Genomic DNA, 20,625 nt, shown 5'->3' on the forward strand with positions numbered 1-20,625 from the left:
GTGGAATCATCTCTTCATTTACACCACCAGTGAAGGTAGCGGGAGTGCCATAAAGAACAAAGTGGCCTATTAATAATGTTTTTTGTGTCGTGTTTGCACCATGAAACATGGTACATGCGCGTCGCGAACCTTAAGTAAGATTTATGAAGTCATGCAAGGCCACTTTGCGTGGCTGTAAATGGCTCCATAAATGTGGAGTAAGGCAACGCAGCACAAATCGCTGTGTTGCCCTCTCTGCCCTGTGAAGGCTTTCTTGGGGAGTTTCGTGGGTGTTCCCATGCATCTCCCATAATTTTTTATGCATTCCCAGATTTACCAGAACTGGTAGATCGGGTACTGCGGCAAAAAGATATGCCTTCCCAGGAGAGACGTAACGAGGAGGAATATCTTTATATCTCCTCATTACTTCCTCTTTCTATGTGTGCTCCATTTTGCTGCACACATAGAAAGAGGAATATGCCTCTCAGGATTATTTATGTGCATGTCCCCCTTCCTCTGCAAAAACAATCCTGCATTCAATGCAGGCACCCTTGCCCCATTGTGTAAGGGTGTCTGTGTTGGCGCTAGGCCACCGAAAGGGCTCCAGCACAGGGGAAAAGGTAGGAATGCGCCTTATTGCCTTAAATACACTGCATTCCTGCCCTTTCCCTGTCACGGAGTGCAAAGCAGCAAAGATTCTGTTTCCTCTCATTTAATATCTCTAATTTTCAGGGTTGTCAAAGAGCGCACAGGCCAATATTGTAACACCTCTTGTCTGCATAAGGAGGAATAATCAAAGGGTTTACTGAGCCTGTTCTTTTGTGTAAATTTTAAGGTTACTGTTACTCTTTATGTGCTTCTTCAGTTTCTAATTCTAACCACTGTTCTCGTATTTCTGTCTTGGTATTTTTCAAGTTACCTACTTGTGCTTTATATTCCTGAGTATGAGGAGGGCACTCAACTTCTGTTTCACTGATATGTTTGTCTTCTTTTGTACAGTGCAAAGACTTCCGTGTTCTATCATGGTTCTAGATATTGGGTACCAGCTTCACTCCGATTCTTTTTCTGACACTATTTATTATTGGACACGGAACATCAAAAAATACTGTATGCCTTTTTCACAGAGAACCATTTAACTACATCAGAACTATTCAGCTGCTTCTGTACTACCACTGTGAAGTCTGGGAAGAGTAGACTTGTGGAGTTGCCATCTTGGATTGGGGCATGTTTTCTGCTGATCGTAGTATGGCAATGCGATCATGGTTATTAAAAAGGTGTGCAATGATCGTTCAGGTTGGTGCTTTTATTCGCCCTCTCCACTGAGAACAAATTAGAGAGATCTTTGGGTTGAGGACTTTTTATTATCCAACCCTCTACAAACTGCTCACACTGGGTCCCTCTGCCTGCATGGGAACCCCTAGGAATGGAATATTATTTCTTCTTGATCTGCTCTCCAAATCTTCTAGTTAGGCTTGCTGTATTTTTGTTTCTGACCGGAGTGTTGCTACGGAGGACTTCAGTGTGTTTACTTACTTGGACAGCCCACCAAGGTTTTGTTTATTTTTCTCCCCATAATCCTTGATTTTCCTAATGTCTGTTCTTAACAGGTGAACCTTACTGTTAAATGTAATGATGTTTCGTTCCATCATAACCTTGGAGTTTTTTGTCAGCAATACTGCCTTTAATGTTGGTTCTGAGATTAATGAAGTTCCCTCCATCTCCCCAGTCTTTTGTGGTGGAATGTGCATATCCACCGGCAGCCTGCTGTAGCGGAATATATATTTGTCCAATTTATTTTACTGAGGTAGTTTTGTTTTTTCTAATGACACGGTCCATGGCATTTGACCCTCAGCAAGGTTCCTAGTTCACTTGTCATTACACCTCTGTTGCCCTCAACTTGATTCTGTGGAGCACAATTGTATGAGGGTAACCACCACTGCATACCTTTAAGGAGCTGTGGTGCACTCTCTTGGCATCTCTTCCCACCAGTCTGCATTGTGGACTTTTGGTTTTCCCCAGGTGCTTATCTTTAGGAACGCAGTGCTGTATCAGTCCTGGTCGAGGCTTATCACCTTTTTTTAATCACTTTGGTAGATCATTGTGGGTCTGTTATGGATTTTTTTACTATTTTCTTTATTTGTCTCCATTTTGCTTCCTGTGATTTAAAAGTAATTGGCTGTTGCAGCCGAGTTAGAGCCTTTGCTTTTTCTGCCACCATGACTGATATTTTATTTATTGAGCCATTTCTTTTCCTGGCACAACGGCTAATATTTTATTTATTTTCTGTTTTTAAATGGCTTACCTGTGACGTCCCATTTGTCTGGACCACTTCAATATGGATTCACCGCAACCATTGGATTTGGTCTTCCGGTGGTTTCTAAAGAACCTTCTGTGGTCTGCTGTTTGCTCCTGTTCTTTTCCCCTCTTGCTGACTCCAGATTTCACGTTTGTTGGTCCTGCTGCAGATAAGTTCACATTAGCCGTTTCCTGAGGCATTGTATTCACTCTCCCAGCAGGATCGAGGGTACCGTCTGTATTCCTCAGCCACATCACTATTTGCTTGTTGCAGCCTTTTCTTTGTACAGTAGCTTAGGATGCTTGTTTGCAGGCCACACCATAGGTCAAGCTGCTGGGCCCAGTGAGGTGCACTGGACCAGGTGTCTTGAAACAGACCTCTTGACATGCTGGAAGCCAGTGGAAGGCTCTGTGTGCTGCTGAAAATCAACACATTTCCTTAGATGTGCACTTTCCAGAATGACATTTTAAAGTCACTATTAAAGCTATTAAAGTGCATAGCCTGATATGCTAAGGTAGATACAATCAACAGCTGAAGCAAGATAAAATGTAAGATGCAACAACCATGTAATTGGAGTTATTGAGTGAGAAAAGGGAGACTCTTCCCTAATAAACTGAGTGTTTGAAAACTGGACTAAAAAACTGTTAATTTGAGATTTAATGGGCAGGTTCTCGAATCGTGTCCTCAGACTTAACTGTAGAAAAGACAGAGGTTCCTATTTCTAAATATATAGTACAATGCACTCTTGACTGCAAGCACTAAGCCATTTTTCTTGTCACTGAAGAATCTGAAATGTTAATATTTGATTATAAGAGTACTAGTTTGGACAGTAAAGTAACACTGCTGATCTGCGTGCTGAAGTTTTCTCACTCTAAGAAACAATGGCTGATTTCTTCCTGCCAGGATGTCTGTCCAAAATGTTCTTGCTGGCCTTTACATTGCATCTTTCTGCAAGTGGAGGCTGTTTCAGATCACAAGAACACGTCCAGCACAAACCTGGAGGTTCAAGTGTTCAAAACTAAATGGGTATGGAACATCAGCCTTCACTTGCTGGTCTCTCAGCTCTCCTCAATCCTTTCCTGAACAGCAGACAGCAAACACACGCATGTGTTGATACAAGGGAGACTATTATATCAAGGGAAACAACATGATCACCCTAATTCTTCTACACTACACACAGGCCTAATGCAGGCTTTCAAAAGAGGGTTTCTAATATAAAAAGAATGGGTTTGTTAAAAGACACCATCGGGCACTTTTTCCAAAAACAAAATCAAATGTAGGCCATTTTGGCCATATTTCTGGTTTATTTAGCATCACAATATTTGGTGCCATGATTTGAAAAGGATCTTACCGTGCAGCATGGCTCCCCTTGCCACATTAGAAGCATCTGTTCAAATCCTAAATTATTAATGTTCCGAGCAATGTCTTAAAAACGTGATTAATCTGTATGTCCTAGTCAAATGAGTCCTATCCACTTGATACACAAATCACAACTGTAAATTTTCGATACAGAAAGGCAATTCCCAAATTCATCAAATATCTTTCATTGAGAGAAGTGTTGGCCATTCTTTTCTAGCTTTAATCTGTTTAAGATTGGAGCCAATGAAGAAAGGCATAATACCATATGTTCTACAATAGGTGCGTGAAACTGACATCACCTAAGTTTCATTTATAAATACTGTTGTCATATTCTACTCAAAAGCAAGTCCTTGTGATTCACGATCTCCTTTTCCATCACCTAATATTGATTTAGAAGATAACTAACACCAGGAGATGGTCATACAGACCTTTGCTACAAAAAATGGAAGTACAACTAAGGTGAGGAAAACCTAAGTATGTTCAAAGCTTCAAGGAGCTACAGAAGCACCCACCTGTTCTCTAGTGCACAGCGGAAGTTGTGAATCAGAAGGAGGCAATGGAAAGATAATTATATGTTCTGCCTTTTTATGCCCATATTTAATAACAGTAAAGAAAATGTAATCCTGTATTTTCCAAATTCTCTAAATGCCTAAATGTGTTTTAAGAAAATACTATTCATGACATGAGCATATTGTTAGAAAAAGAGAAGTGGAATAAATTAAAATGCCATAATTGTCCAAATAGATCAGTTTTAGATCTTTATATATCACTCTTGCCATAAATGGATGGATAACTTGTATCTGTATAGTCTGCAGGAGCTGCTGTTGACCCCCTCGCTTCGATTTGAGCAGTATGTGGATCTCCTGTATGCTGTACGGCTTCACACACCCTCAGAACATGCAGACCGTGAAGACCTGACTGCTGCAATTAAGCAGCTGAAGCAGTACAGAGATTACATTAGCCAGGTTAGTTGGGAGTAAGATTGCCTGTTCTTTACATTCAGCTTTGTACCTAATGTTTCAGGAAATAAGTATTTTAGATCATTTGTTTTTCATATTGACTGTGACCAAAATTGATTTGACTTGAACTTTTGCAAACTATGATGTTTGTATTAATGTATCTTGTGTGTAGAATGGTCTTTATGTTTTTGAGTTGTTTCTAGAGTTACACTTTATCTTGCAACAATCACACAAGTTAGCCAAGTGTACTTGTCCTGTTTTGCCCATACCGGATAAAGCTCTATGCAAACTTGCAACTGCCTGTTTGACTTTTTAAAGTAAGCCCCAACTTAGTTACAGTTGTGTAGAGATGTTAATGGGAGAAAGTTGATAATTTTGGAGAATGAATTGATATGCTGTGTGACATTTGATTTTATCTGTCTGTGCGTGTACTGGGAATATGCTTTGTATATCTCTAGTTTATAAACCTATAAATTATGAATTATAGAGTGCCATAATTTTCCTAGAGGTCTTGGAGCAGCCGGTGGTTAATGGGCAGTACTATTGTGAGTAATTGTTGCTTACTAGGGTATTTTGAATGCGCCTATCAGATAATACAGCCACACGGTAGCCCAACATCCGGCGCAGTCAAAACACTTTAACACAGCACCTTTAGAAAAGGGTTTTATTTTACAAAATGCAAGGCTCTCTCTCTTTTGAGTAAGGCTTGGGGTTTTATTTTAACACAATGCTCTAGACTTTCCCAGATGTCAAATGCATAAGATTCAAATACACAAAGAGATATATATGTTTATATGCAAGCAATAACCTAAATGCATGAATAATACAGATTAGTTAACAAGCAGCAAATAATATGAGATAAGACTCAAGCAAATATACTGGATGTCCTGCAAGATATCAAAAAGCTATATATACATCAAGTGAGTACTTTGGAGGTGCACCTTGACTGACTCCTGCATCACAAAGAAAGCCCACTCACTCACACACCACAAAGACAACACAACAAATGATCACAGCCACTGGCACACATCACAATGGCAATAATCAAAACTCAATACATCACCTGGTACAAACACCGCATCTCACCCACTTCTGACTAGGGAAGTAAACAGCCGGGGTCTGAGAGCCTTCAGCAATCGAGGTCCATGCTCCGAGATAGATGCGTCCGTCCTCACTCTGATTCAAAACTCCCGATTTCCAAGTCTACAACCCTCGGCTTTAAACACACTAGAAGATTCGAAAAAGATCTCCCCTGGGCCAGAAGAATCTTACCAGAACTGGCCAAGTTCCAAGCAAGCATTCCCAAAGCAGGAAGGAGCTCTCACATCCTCTTCAAATCTCGCATGTTCCAGCCTCTATCTTGACGAAGCTCACAGCTCACAAAGCCTTTCAGAATACATAAACAATCCCTCACCAAAACAGAAAGACCTTGAACGTGAATAACCTAAGCAACTTGCAAGCACTGCTGTGCAAGCAGAAAAGCTGAAGCAAGGCAAAGCCAGGGGAAAAGGATGACATGAGGCCATGTCAAAGCCAATAGTAAGCACAACACTGTACTTCAAAACCAAAGAGTACTTTCCACACCTCTCTCTCCCTTTCAAACTTTCAAATGCACAACCCACATGTTCTATTCTTGGCAAGGCTGTCTTACTCCATGACAGCTCCCACTGAAAGACAGCAAGATTACAAGAAAGAAGAGAAACAAGGCATATGCAGGACCGTCGTACATCCAGACTAGGATGAAATAACACACTTAAGTCAGTTAAAATAATGGTAGTCAAAGGTCATCACAGGGTCTCAGACCACAAGAGTGCCTCTAGCACTACACAGGGCGGATCGTCGCCCCACTGCTCTTAGAGTAGGAGAAAGGAAATATAAAATGATAACCCTGTTATTATTTTATTTTTCGTTACGGGGCTAGATTAGGGCACACAGATATGGGGTCACAAGGGGAGTGGTGGGCACATTCTAGGTGTGCATGACTGCTTGGCCGGCCAAACCATTATTTGCACATTGTATGTTCTCCACCAGGCTGCATTACACAGCCTTGTGGGGAACATGACCAGGCTCCCTGTCTCACCGATTGAGTGCTGAACCACGGCGCTCAGACCAATCACAATGCTGTTTGCAGCATTGTAATTGACTTAGGAGAGGGAGCCTGTGTGCTTCCTGCTTCCACTGAAGCTGAGGAGAAGGCTGCGTGAGAAGGGACCAAAGCTACTGACGGCGGCTGGCAAAAGGGTAAGTGTTTTTTTTGGTTTTATTTGTGTCCCCCACCCCTGTTCCCTGCCAGCCGTCACTGTTGCTTACTACTGATTTGCCAAGCAGATATTCCTGATTTCATCCCTACTCACCACTGATCGAACATATTGGATTTATTTTAGGAGGTGGTTACGGTTTGAAACTCAGAAATAGCCTGACACTAAGTAATGACACTTAGTGATGACCGCAAAGGCAGAGCCACCTTTGACACTGTCCAGGTCTTTATTTACAACAAAAGTATGATCATATAAAATTAAGACCTGCAAAAAATAGAATGGAACAAAAACAGACATGCTATTCAGGGGAGTAGGCAAGTCTGAGTTCCTTCACGGTGACTACCTGCTCCTCACCCCTTCCCCCAGGTCTCGGCACTGCTCTTCCTACCACCAAGAAAGTAAGGAACCAGGAGAGAATTGTTTTGACTCTGAAGTTTAGTTTGCCCCTTAGTCAGAACGATAGCGAAGGGTTTCAACTTCCATCTCTCTCTGTAATGAAAAACGGCATCGCAACTCCAAACTGATTAGCTAATGAAGCTGAGAAGAGCTCAGGTCATGGCACACCAGTACTACGGCAACATCATTAAAATAACCCGCCCACCCAATAAGAAACTTCTTGCAAGCCATAAAGACTACAGAACTAAGCATACAAAATATGCCTACATTTTCACAAGTATGACTAGATCAAGGCTGCATTAAAATCATTCTTCTGGTTTCAAATTTTATTTTTTTCTGTGCTTCCATAAAGTGGACTGGGATAAAGGCAGAGAGTACTTGTAGAAACAAGCACATTACTCACCAACTACAAACTTCCAATCAGCATGCGCCCACCTCCTCAACCACAGATACTACAAGAAGAGGAAATGCAGAAGCACATCCTTCATTAGAATTTCAAGACCCTAGTAGGCACTACCACTTTTTAAAGAAAAGCCAAAATAAAGAACACAAGCCTGACATCCCCAGACTGGTGAAGCTCAATTTCAGTAAATTTTATAAATGAAGAAACCTCAGTTTCTTGAAAAATTTAAGGTAATTCACAAAACAAAAACACCAAAACAGGGAACAAAAATGACTGGTAAGGCGCAAAAAAACCAGGAGTAGAGGTAGTGCACTATGGGTAGAGGTTTATGTCAGAATAGAAGTTCAAAGGTATGGAAAGATATGTGGATACAAAGGTATTGGTAGGGGTATATGTAGGGGTATATGTTCTTGGAGGTAGGTACTATTATATAGGGTAAATCGATAGGTACAGATACTTTTTTATAGGCAGGGGAGAAAGATTAGAATAATGTCAGTGTTACAGGTTGGTAGACGTAATACCACAAGTAGAGGCAATAGGGTGTAGGTTAGAGTACAAGCAATAAGATGTAGGACACGTTAAGGCATAGGGTATAGGTGGGAGTGGAGGAAGTAAGGCATAGTTAGACATAGAGGTGCAAAGTTACAAATACTGGTCTATACATGGGTAGATGTACTTGGATATAGGCCTTGGTGGATGTACTAGGGCAGGGATTCATGACTCCAACTCATGTAGTTGGCGACTGCTTAGAAAATTAAATATTAGCAAATCAACATAGCATATATACATAACAAACAAAACACAATAGTCAAAATCTTAAAATGCTCTATAAACATGAAGATGTTTGAAATTGGATGCTGTAAATTAAGTTAGTATCTTCAGTTTGATTTATAGGAGCAGGACAAATACAGCAAACAGAATCTGGTATGCAATTGATGACCTCAATTCAAGCACAGATATACGCCAACTAAAAGAGAAAATGCGTTAGGAGCAAAAAGACATAGTGATATGCTAGACTTCAGCACATTGCTTTGTCTTTTAGAAATAAAACCAAATTTGGAAAAACTCCAAACTTTTCATTAAAATTGATCTTTTTCATTTTTTATTTGTGAATTAAATAGAATATTTCACAATTTGTATATTTGTCTGACGAATACTTTATTCTGCATTTTTGTGAAGTTTAAATTGTTAAAATGGCTTAGGCAGAAGTCCACTTCTTCCGGGGGTGAGTCAGTGGGGGTCTGCAGGAGTCAAACGATTAAGTACTGCTATACTGGGGCATAGGTTGGGCAGTAGGCTATATGAATTGGTTGAAGCGTTAAATTATATGTAGAGTAATTAGAGTATAAGACAAAGTACAGGTGGTATAAGCAGAGGTAATGTATCTAGTTAATAGGTAGGGTGAGTAAGTTATAGGTTGGGGGCAAAGAATTATGAAATAAGTCAGGTCCGACAGATAAATAGGGGTAGAGGGACAGGCTACTGGAAAAGTGTAGATGGAGGGATAGAAGTAATAGGCTTTAGGTGGTGTTAGAAGTACTTGGTTGTAGACAGATTGAAGCAATACTAGATTATAGACCAATGAATAGGTATTTGTAGGTAGATAGACCGACTAGAGAATGGGAAGGTGTACAACCGGGTACGTTTAGGGATAGCGATGGGTTTAGGCAATGGGTAAAGAAAAAAAGATAGTTGAGGGAGTAGGGGAAAGAAAGAAGTATAACAAATGGAAGAGAAACATAGGTTAGCAGTGTGGTGGCCCAACTGCCACAAGGCATCAATTTGTTCTTGAAAAACAAGAACATGGATGTTTTATGGTTTGAAGCACATGAGGACAATAAGCGAAAACCATAAAGTTTGTCTCAGGCTAGAAATGTGTGATAAAGTCTCCTTCGTTCATTAGAGAGTTTTGTGACTTTCTTCAGATTGCACATCCCGCTTACCAGTGGTTCCTGACCCCAGGTGAACATTTCCGTGCTGTAGGGTAGATGCCCAGGGGGCAGGTGAGGGGATAGTACAGGTTCACCTACAATTGCTGTTCTTTGGTGTCTCTAGCTTGTCATTGACCTTCTTGTGATGCAGATGTTGATCTTCTCAGATTCAATGGAGGTCAGATGGGCTACAGGCTCTCGGCATTCCTTGACTTGGTCTTTTCTTGAGTCATTCTCCATGGAAGTCCCAGTCTTTTCCTTGTCCTCGAGCTCAGACCTGCTTCCCTTCTCAATGGGACATCTGACTTCCATCTGTGAAACCGCAGCAGGGCCCGGGACTGAGGACCTATCTCTATAATTATGCCTTTGAGAGGAGCGAGGGAAAGCATTACAGTTCAGGGACCAAATCTTTGCCCTTTTCTCAGCTTATTCTTGATAATTAAGGTAAAGTAAATATTAGGTGCAGTATTTAGAGAGCTAGCGCTTGTCTAAAATTGAGGGCTGGCTAGAAATCTGCGCATTTAGAAGGTAGGCTAACTTTAAATTTCGGAGAGTGTACTTTTTGTGGCATTTTTTCAGGATTCCTATCCTAGCGAGAGGAAGAAGCAACAATTGGTCGCTGCGATGTGGACAGGAAAACCACCGTCCAGATCTCCCAATCAGGCTTAAGTTGTTTCACACATAGTCAAACTGGTTTTATCTTAAGACTTGTGGTATGGGACGTCTTTGGCTGACTGTGGATTCCATACCAGAAATGCTAAAAATACACTTGGTGTCTCTAAGGAGCAGGCCTCTTTGACCACTTCATTGTAAGGGAAGCAGGGAAGATGGAATAGGTGTAACTCTAACTTCCATCTTTTACTCTAGGAGCTGTGCACACAGCAAGCATACAAACTTAGGATCTTGGTTAAGGGAGACTATATGGATTTTTTAAAGAGATTTAGTGGATACTTCTTCAGTAGTAAAGGTAAAAAGACCTGCGCTCCTGTATACCTAATCAACAGCTGACTGTCTCCCTATAGCCAGGTAAGGGGGCTTTGGGTAGACTTTTGGTGTTAGTGTTTAGCAGAGACTAGTGCTCTCCAGGAGGAGCAATAACAAACTTACGGATGGAAGTCTGTCAGTGATCTTGTGATTCACAGTCACTGGGTATAGAAAGCACAAGGTGTTCCAGACTGCAAATAAATGAAGCAGAATGTCTGCGATGACGATTCATGAGGAAATACTCAAGTGGTATGGCCCTAAAAGTATATTAGAAAAGAAACTGCAAACCAGTTGGTGAAAGCACACATGAAATGGGTCAATAAGTAGACAAATGCGCTACATTCAATTGTAAGTTCACATTTGAACGTACTCTCTGAAAGGTTAAGAAAATTATAATGGATTTTAATTGAAACATCAAGCCATAATGGCATAGTTGTTGAGAAACAACTTTTACCCTAACAGTGTAACAGGTTGGCACACCATGGGAATTCTACTGCACTGATTCTTTGCTGCCGTCCACTGGAATTGCACTGGTTCTGCAATACAACTCAAGGATCTGTCTTCACATCTTTCTTCATAGCAAAGTTGATTTTTTTCTCTCTCTCTCTCTCTCTCTCTCCCTCTCCCCTCTCCCCTCTCCCCTCTCCCCTCTCCCCTCTCCCCTCTCCCCTCTCCCCTCTCCCCTCTCCCATGGAAAATGCCTTTGTTGTTTTGCTAATAACTTTGAAACAGTTTCACGTATCTCCACGAAACTTTACAAAAACATTCTTTTTTTGCCTAGTTGGTGCATGGAAAGTTTCAGGATGGTCCGTCAAGTGTGAGCCGAGAAAAAAAGGAGTGTCACACAAATTCCCCATGCATTTTCCATTGATGTTTTTAGGCAGCACTACCTCAAACACTGCTGAGCGGAAATGCACCAAATTAGGCAGGAAACAAAGTCTTGGTCCAGAAAGCACGTTGTGATTTGGTGGTAATCTGTTTAGTAGTTTTGGAAATATTAAGCGCCAAAAATATATGTATATCTACAATCGTTTTTTACCCTTGAGCCATCTTCTTCCTCCTGCGGTTCTGCTTGGCTGCCAGCAACATGAAAAAAATGATGTTAGCAGCCATTTCAGGACTCTGGGACTTAGTCCCCTGTTCTGTAGTTAAAATGTAAAAAAAAATGTAGAAGGGGGCAGGATAGGGACTCCAGGCCCAAAATAAAACCAAGATCCACAGATGTTGCTGAAATTCGACAAAAAAAAAACCTAATGGTGGCCTGCCATTATTTTAAATAGTTGGGGACGTGGTGTGAGTGGCTACCCCCTTCCCTAGCAAATTTGGGCCCTGGTGACCCCATCCCCCAGGGCCGAATACTCCCCCCTCCTCCCCCTTAAAAACAAAACGGAGGGAGGGAGGGGGCCACACTTATGCCCATCCCAGCATTAAAACCCCAGGGACACCATACCCTGGGGCTGATTGGTGCAATAAAGGAGAGGTGGCTACGCAGGCTCCCTCTTCGAGCCTTAGAAGGCCCCAGGGTCCATATGCCCCAAAGTCGAAATTAAATTTAAAGGGAGGGGGGCCAACTCAATTACTCTGTCTCTGGGAGCACACCCCTGGGAAACACGGTTGTTCCCCCCTCACAGGATTTTTTAAATCTGATGCCAGGCAGGAGCAAAAATGCCTTCCCTGCCTGCAAATGCATGGGCAGGGAAGGCAAGTCTGCTCCCAGCCAGCGGGAGATTTAAAAATGCTCTCGACAGGTGGGAGCAGACTTCTGTTTTCCTACCTGCACTCCTGCTGACTGGGAAACAGATATTGCTCCAACTGGAAGGGAGCATACAAAATGAGCTGCTCGCTCCAGGCGGGAGAAATACTGGCTCCTGCATCATGAGAGGAGCCGTCGGGGGCCCAGGGGCTCCCACTGAGTTTTCCAACCAGTAGTTTGTAGGTGCCCCGGGTGGGCACTGGAGCACCCACCTCTGTCCCCGGGGATGAGTTCCCTGGTGCCTAATAAGGCTCAGGAAGTGGGGGGCTGGACACCCCACCTGTTAATAGACAGGATTTGGCCCCAGGGGATGGAGTTCCCAGGGCCTAATAAAGCTCGGGAGGGGGGTCACACACCTTTTATTAGTTTTATTGAGGCATATTTCCCCCTCGACTATTATAAGTTGTTGACCTTGGGAGATGGGGCGCATTTGGGCCACAGGACCCCTCCCCAAAAATCCCTGTTTTTGGCCTCGGGGGGGATAGGGTCCCTGGGACCACCTAATGCTTGGGTAAGGAGAGCAGGTGCCCTCTTCCCTATTATTATTTTCTGGCTCCAAAGGAAGGGGTCCACAGGGTCAATTTGGGCTTGAGGTGGGAGTCCATGCGCCCTGCTCCCTTAAAATAATAGTTTTTGGCCCCAGCGGATGTGGTCTCTGGGGCTCAGGGAGGGGACCATTTGCCCCCTCCCCTAAAAAAAATGTTTTTGTCCCCCCAGGAGACAAGGTTCCTGGGGCCTCCTAAGGCTCGGGAGGGAACCACACGCCCCCTACCCTATAGTTAATTAATGGCCATGGGGGATTGGGTCCCTGAGCCCAATTCAGTTCCTGAGGGTGGCCACATAATATAAATATTTTTGGACCCAGGTGATCGAACCTTCAGGGCCTCTTAAGGCGGGTGGAGGGAGGCCACATGCCCCTCTCCTCTTTTAATTAGAATTTGGCCCCGGAGATGGGGTCCCTGAGGCGCATTTGGGCTCGTGGAAGGGAGCCATGCACCCCCTCACATAAAAGAAGTGTTTTTGGCCGTAGGGACCTCTTAAGGCTCAGGGAGGGGGGGACCATGCACCCCACTCTCCTATAGTTTCTGTATGACCTGGGATGGGGTCAGGAAGTGAAGCCACGTGCCCCCCTTTGCTAATAAAAATGTTTGGCCCAGGACATGGGGGTCATGCAACCCCCTCCCTTATACTTAGTGTATGGCCCTGGTGGGGGGGGGGGCGGGGCACTGTGCCCCTCCCTGCATGTGACTCCCTCCCCCGGCAGAGAGCTAGCTGCCTTGAGGGGGGTGTTGTCAAACACCCTGCATGGCTGGCGTTGGCTGCACATGGAGGGTCATTTGCAGGGCCAATCGCATGTAGAGCGCAGACGAAGGCTGTGCATGGCTGGGGTTGGCTTTGCGCATTAAAGCAAAAGGGTGGGAAAGTAAGTGAGTAAAAGGATGGATGGATGTGTGAGTGAGTGAAATGGTGGATGGGTGGTTGAGTGGATGGGTGGCTGGGTGGCTGGATAGTTGCATGGATGGATGAATGAATGTAAGGATGGATGAGTGAAAAGGAGGAAGAATAGATGGGTGGATGGATGTGTGGAAGGATGGATGGATAGATGATGAGAATGGATGGATGAGTGAGTGAAAGGATGGATGATGAGTGAAGGGGTAAATGTATGGTGGATGGATGGACGGGTTGAAAGGATGGATGGATGAGTGAGTGAAAGGATGAATGTAAGGATGGATGAGAAAGAATTGATGAGTCAATGAAAAAGGTGGATACATGGATGGCTGAATGAAAGAGTGGACGGATGGATAAGTGAAAGGGTGAATAGATGGATAAGTGAAATGGTGGCTGGATGGGTGAGTGAAACGGTGAATGGATAGATGCGTGGATGAATGAGTGAAAGGATGAATGTAGAGATGGATGAGTGAAAGGGAAAAAAGATTGATAAATGAGTGAAAGGGTTGCTGGGTAGATGGATGAATGATGAGAGAATGGATGGATGACTGTGTGATAGGGTGAATCAATGAGTGGAAGGGTAAAGGATGGATCGATGAGTAAAAGGATGAATGTAAGAATGGATGTCTGAAAGAATGGATGGATAAGTGAAAGGTAGGGTAGATGGATGTCTGCATGAAAGGGAGTGAATGGGTGGACATATGAGTGAATGGATGGATGAGTGAGTGAAAGAATGGATGAGTAAAAGAGTAAATTGATGTATGAGTTAGTGGATGGGTCGGAGGGTGGATGGAGGAGTGAAAGGATGGATGGATGAGTGAAAGGGAGGATGGATGAATGTGTGGTTGGATGAGTGAAAAGATAGATGACTGAAAGGGTGGATGGATGAAAGTAGGGATGGCTAAGTGAAGGGATGAATGACAGTGAAAAGATGGATTTGTTTGATGAATAGGTTTGAAGATAAATGGATAGGTTTGGAAATGGATGGGCTGACGGATGTACTGAATGGTGACAGACTGAATGTTGGATGAAACACTGAATGGATGACAGAATCTAAGGGTGAAATGGTGATTATCAGTGGGTGGAACAAAGGATGAAAAGATAAATGGATAGATGCGTGGATGGAAGAGACGAGCAAGCTCTTGTGGGGAGTGTTTCGATGACTTGCTTGCCTGCTTGGTGCCATACAGGGGCATCATCAACCCCCTGCTTTAGCAGCTACAGTGCAGGTGAGGTTTTTGATGGCTTTTTTCTGTCTACAACTCGGCAGACAAAGGCTCATATTTAACACAAAAGGGTGGGAAGGTGAGTGAGTGAAAGGGTGGATGGATAGTTGTGTGAGTAAAATGCTGGATGGGTGGGTGAGTGGATAGATAGATGCATGGATGATTGAGTGGAAAGATTGATTTTAGGATGAAAGAGTGAAAGGGAGGAAGGATGGATGGGGTTTAATAAGAGTGGATGGAAAATGAGAGAATGGATGGTGAGTGAGTGAATGAAAGGATGGAGGATGAGTGAAAGGGCAAATGGATGGTGGATGGATGGTTGGATGATGGAGTTAAAGGCTGGATAGACGAATATGCGAAAAGGATAGATGACAAGAGGATGGATGAGTGAGTGAAAGAATGGATCGTGAGCGAAAGGGTAAATGAATGGCTCAATGAGTGGATGGATGGACGGAGTGAAAGGGTTGATGCATGGCTGAGTGAAAGAATGGATGGATAAGTGAAAGATAGGGTAGATGGATGGCTGGATTAAAGGGAGGATGGATGAGTCAAAGAGTGAATGAAAGGATGTACGAGTGAAAGGCTGGGCATATGAGTGGATGGATGAGAGCAGATGGATGAGTGAAAGGATGAATGAATGGATGAGTTGATGGATGGGTTGAAGGGTGAATGGATGAGTGCAGGATGGATGGCTGAGTGAAAGGGAAGATGGCTGAGTGAAAGGGAAGATGGATGAGTGAAAGGGAGGATAGATGGACGTATAGAGTGGATGGATGAGTGAAAGGGTGGATGAATGAGCAAAAGGATGGATGAGTGGAAGGGTGAATAGTAGGATGAATGATTCGATGATTGGTCGAAGGGTGGATGGATGAGTGAAAGGATTAATGGCTGATTGAAAGGATGGATGGATGGATGTGTGAAAGTGAGGATGGGTGAAAATATGAGTGAAAGGATAGATGGATCAAAGGAGAATTGATGACTAAGTGAAAGGATAGATGCCTTAGTAAAAGGATGGATATGTTTGATGGATAGGTTTGAATATGGATGGGTGGACTGATGGGCAGAATGAAAAGGTGATTATCAGCAGGTGGATGAACGATGAATGGATAGATGCTTGGATGAAAGAGACAAGCAAGTTCTTCTGGGGAGGGACGCGAACACTTGTTTTGCTTGCTTGATGCAATAAGAGCTTTGGTTCAAAGTGGGAGTTATTACAATTTTTTGACTACTCCTGTGCGTCTCACAGAGGGTCATTTGCAGGGCCTAACCACGGACCAGGTCCTGCAGCCAATCGCACGCAGCATACGGCTGAAGGGGCTTGCTTTACTGAGAGGGGTTGGCTGCAGGGCGTGGTCACAGAATCTGTAGCCAACCCTCCGACGCATATGCCATGGGTTAACTTTTCGTATGTTATGTTATTAAAGCTTTTAAAAAAGCACTTATACTCAAAGGTGTCCTGGCGCTAAGCACTGTCTAACTGGTTACCATGGGTGCAGCGGCTTATTCAGAAAACAGCCATGTCTTCAACCCCTTCCTAAAAGACAGGAGCTCAGTAGAATTCCTGAGATGCACTGGCAGGTTTTTTCAGGCTTTTGCGGCACAAAAGAAGAAACTGCTGCCACACCAGTTCGCTTTTTTCACTCTGGGAACAATCACTTGTTTTCCTTCTGTATGGTAGTATAATACTACTTTACGTTAAAAAAAAATATTAATTCGAAATTCACTGAAAAAACAATGGTTAAAGTGACATTATAGTTTAGGAATTGTAATTATATCTTATTTTAACCTAAAAAAAAATCTTCAAAAGTCACTGGGGAAAAAAGGTTAAAGTGACATAATTAGATGTGATGTGATAATAAATCTGATTTTGTTTTTTTTTAAAACATGGAAATTCACTGGAGAAAAAAACCAAAGGTTAAAATTCTGTTATAGTTAGTGAAATAATCGCCAACGTAACATTTAGAACTAAAAACAAAAACTCAGAAATCCACCCGTAATAGTTAGCAGAGCTGACTATATCTTGCTCCTCCATCATGCACTGCTTATTACTTCACATATTCTATAGCATCATTTATGACATCATCCAGTGAGTGTGTTTGTTTGGGAAACAACACTTACAACGCAACTATTACAACGCACACCGTTACAACGCACACCATTACAACGCAGGATCCGTTACAACGCATGCCTTTACAACGCATGACATTACATAGCAGATGCTATTACAACGCATGCCATTACAACATAAGTATTGGTAAGTATGTTATTTTTTAAAATATTTTTTTTTAAATGTAAATTAAATAAATTAATTTAATTAATAGTATATATTTAGTTTTGGGTTATGGGGTACAGGGGTATTTTTAGGTTTCAGGGCTAGGTATGGGTTTTGGGGTACAGGGGTATTTTTAGGTTTCAGGGTAAGGTTTGGGTTTTGGGGTACAGGGGTATTTTTAGGTTTCAGGGTTAGGTTTGGGTTTTGGGGTACAGGGGTATTTTTAGGTTTCAGGGTTAGGTTTGGGTTTTGGGGTACAGGGGTATTTTTAGGTTTCAGGGCTAGGTTTGGGTTTTGGGGTACAGGGGTATTTTTAGGTTTCAGGGTTAGGTTTGGGTTTTGGGGTACAGGGGTATTTTTAGGTTTCAGGGTAAGGTTTGGGTTTTGGGGTACAGGGGTATTTTTAGGTTTCAGGGTTAGGTTTGGGTTTTGGGGTACAGGGGTATTTTTAGGTTTCAGGGTTAGGTTTGGGTTTTGGGGTACGGGGGTATTTTTAGGTTTCAGGGCTAGGTTTGGGTTTTGGGGTACAGGGGTATTTTTAGGTTTGGGTTTTGGGGTACAGGGGTATTTTTAGGTTTCAGGGCTAGGTTTGGGTTTTGGGGTACAGGTGTATTTTTAGGTTTCAGGGTTAGGTTTGGGTTTTGGGGTACAGGGGTATTTTTAGGTTTCAGGGCTAGGTTTGGGTTTTGGGGTACAGGTGTATTTTTAGGTTTCAGGGCTAGGTTTGGGTTTTGGGGTACAAGGGTATTTTTAGGTTTCAGGGTTAGGTTTGGATTTTGGGGTACAGGGGTATTTTTAGGTTTCAGGGTTAGGTTTGGGTTTTGGGGTACAGGGGTATTTTTAGGTTTCAGGGCTAGGTTTGGGTTTTGGGGTACAAGGGTATTTTTAGGTTTCAGGGCTAGGTTTGGGTTTTGGGGTATAGGGGTATTTTTAGGTTTCAGGGCTAAGTTTGGGTTTTGGGGTACAGGGGTATTTTTAGGTTTCAGGGTTAGGTTTGGGTTTTGGGGTACAGGGGTATTTTTAGGTTTCAGGGCTAAGTATGGGTTTTGGGGTACAGGGGTATTTTTAGGTTTCAAGGATAGGTATGGGTTATGGGGTACATGGGTATTTTAAGGGTTCAGGGTAACGGGTATTTTTAGGGTTCATTTTTTAAATAAATAATTTTAAATAATTAAAGTAATTAATTTTAATATTTTTATTATTTTTTAATATTAGTTCTTTAATAATTGTTTTTTTTTAATAAACTATTTTTTAAAGTATATAAATTTACAAATTAATTATTAAAAAATAATTTAATTTATTAAATTAAATAAATTTTAATAAATTACATTAAAAAAAATAATATACTTACATATACTTACGTTGTAATGGCATGCGTTGTAATAGCATCTGCTATGTAATGGCATGCGTTGTAAAAGTATTCGTTGTAAATGTATCTGCGTTGTAAAAATTGCGTTGTAACGGCGTGCGTTGTAAAAGTTCGCGATGTAACGTCATACATCCGTTTGTTTTATACTTTGCATAATGGCAGAAAAGTATCATCCTAGTTCTCTACCTAATTTTGTACAACCTCTTTGCAGCTAACAGGTGGCACCTTGTCCCATAGATAGGCTTCAGTCACAAAGTCAGGAGAGTAACTCTGAGCTACACATTTGAAGTTCAAGGACATTGTTGTTGGAGAGAGAAACCTAATTTCTTTAGTACTGAGCAGCACTTCCCATCAAATACTGATTTAGGTTAATGGTGTTTAACCATTGTATTATTTTATATTAAAGAGAATGTTTAAAGTAAGAAGGTTCCTTCTGGTAAACGGCCCATAAAGACATTTTTACATGATGACCTAAATCGTTTTCCTGGCAACCCACAGAAAATATTGACAGAAATTTCTCTTAACATGTGTTTACTCTAGAGACTGAGAGTCTTTGTTGCTTTTCTATTATGTGTTTTGCATGCCCCACACTCCAATAAATAAGAGTCATACTAGAATTTACATATATATTCTGTATTAATTGTAAAATATGTCACTTGTTTTTATAATATTTGTATTCATTTCTAACTTAATTTGTTTGTTTGATTTTTAGTTAAAGTTGAACTTCGAAAAAGATATTCAAATGACAACTGCACAGAAAATGATCAAAGGATGTCCAGTGAGTATTCTTTATTATTATTGTCAGAAAAACCTTTCTGCTTCCTAAGAACCTACCTTTTGGCTCATAGAAGAATGAATTGAATAATCACCCTTTCTTAGTTTACTGTACCATTTCAGACCTGTACAATATGTTTTGCATTTGACCATTTCAAATGAGGTAGAGGACTGGTTATAGACGTATAGCTCTCTGTAACGGGCTGTACTGCCCATTAAATGTTTGCTTAAGCATTAAAGGCCTGAGCCAAAGGCAAGGGCCTAGGACAATTGAGTGGGACGTTATCAACTGGTACAACCCTCTGTGAATGGCTATAAGACTATTTGAACATTCCACACATTAAAGCAGAATATACTAATACAAAAAATGCATTATGTGAGTCAAAGGGTTCAAACCCATTGTGGCTCAGAAGATACCAAGCACTTCACCACTGCTGTGTTTATCTAACGTTTAAGGGCTGCATGCATGGTCAGATCAGTTAACTGTCATGCAGCAGTCTGTCCCTGGTTCTCCCACAGCTCTGATAAACTGCTTTCCTATGTTTGAAGGGGAAACAGCCTTTACAACAAGGTTTTTACCTCATTGTGCCTTTACCACACATTTTTTTGAGCGCATGTTTTTACTGCAAATATGTATTCAAAACACATGCCAATACCACGCATTTAGGGTAAGTTGGGCGGGGTGGGGGAGTCTCCCCACACAAATACATTATTTTTAAATCTACAAACAATGCGTGGTATTGGCATGCGTTTTAAAAACATATTTGCGGTAAAAGCATACGCGCAAAAAAGGCGTGTCAAAGGCATTCGTAGTAATTGCATGCATTGAACCGGCGTACAACCATGAGTAGAACCGATGGAAACAGGAGCTGAAGAGAATTCCCCCTTCCTCCTTGCTAAGCTCTACTGACATTGTGAGTATGGTAGGAAGGAGGAGAGTCTCTCTGTATGCCCTCGTCCACAGCCTTAGTCATTCCCTGTGCAATCCATATATCCTTGAGAGGCAGGACATACCGAGACTGCAGATTAGGACATGGAAAGGTAGACACCAGCGGGCCTATGCAAGTGTTCATAGCCCGCTGCTGCTCCATTGTTTTCAGTATCTGATCCACAAATTGCATTTTGCAGTACGTAAAGTAGTACTACAGTAATGCTACTTACTACAAAATACAATTCACAAACCTATGGGTGTAAATCTCTACAACTCATATATTCTA

At 42.1% G+C, this 20,625-nt stretch overlaps 1 protein-coding gene across 1 annotated transcript in view; it reads left to right on the forward strand.

Moving 5' to 3' along the window:
• ECT2L (epithelial cell transforming 2 like) overlaps positions 1-20,625 on the forward strand; it is a 449,543-nt gene that overhangs the window by 327,553 nt on the left and 101,365 nt on the right. Inside the window, exons 18-19 of the mRNA XM_078649356.1 lie at positions 4,443-4,599; positions 19,347-19,412. Coding sequence (XP_078505482.1) covers positions 4,443-4,599; positions 19,347-19,412 — 223 coding nt within the window. The remainder of the gene's footprint in view (positions 1-4,442; positions 4,600-19,346; positions 19,413-20,625) is intronic.

This window comes from Lissotriton helveticus, chromosome 6 (assembly GCF_964261635.1).
Source record: "Lissotriton helveticus chromosome 6, aLisHel1.1, whole genome shotgun sequence".
Taxonomy (NCBI): domain Eukaryota; kingdom Metazoa; phylum Chordata; class Amphibia; order Caudata; family Salamandridae; genus Lissotriton; species Lissotriton helveticus.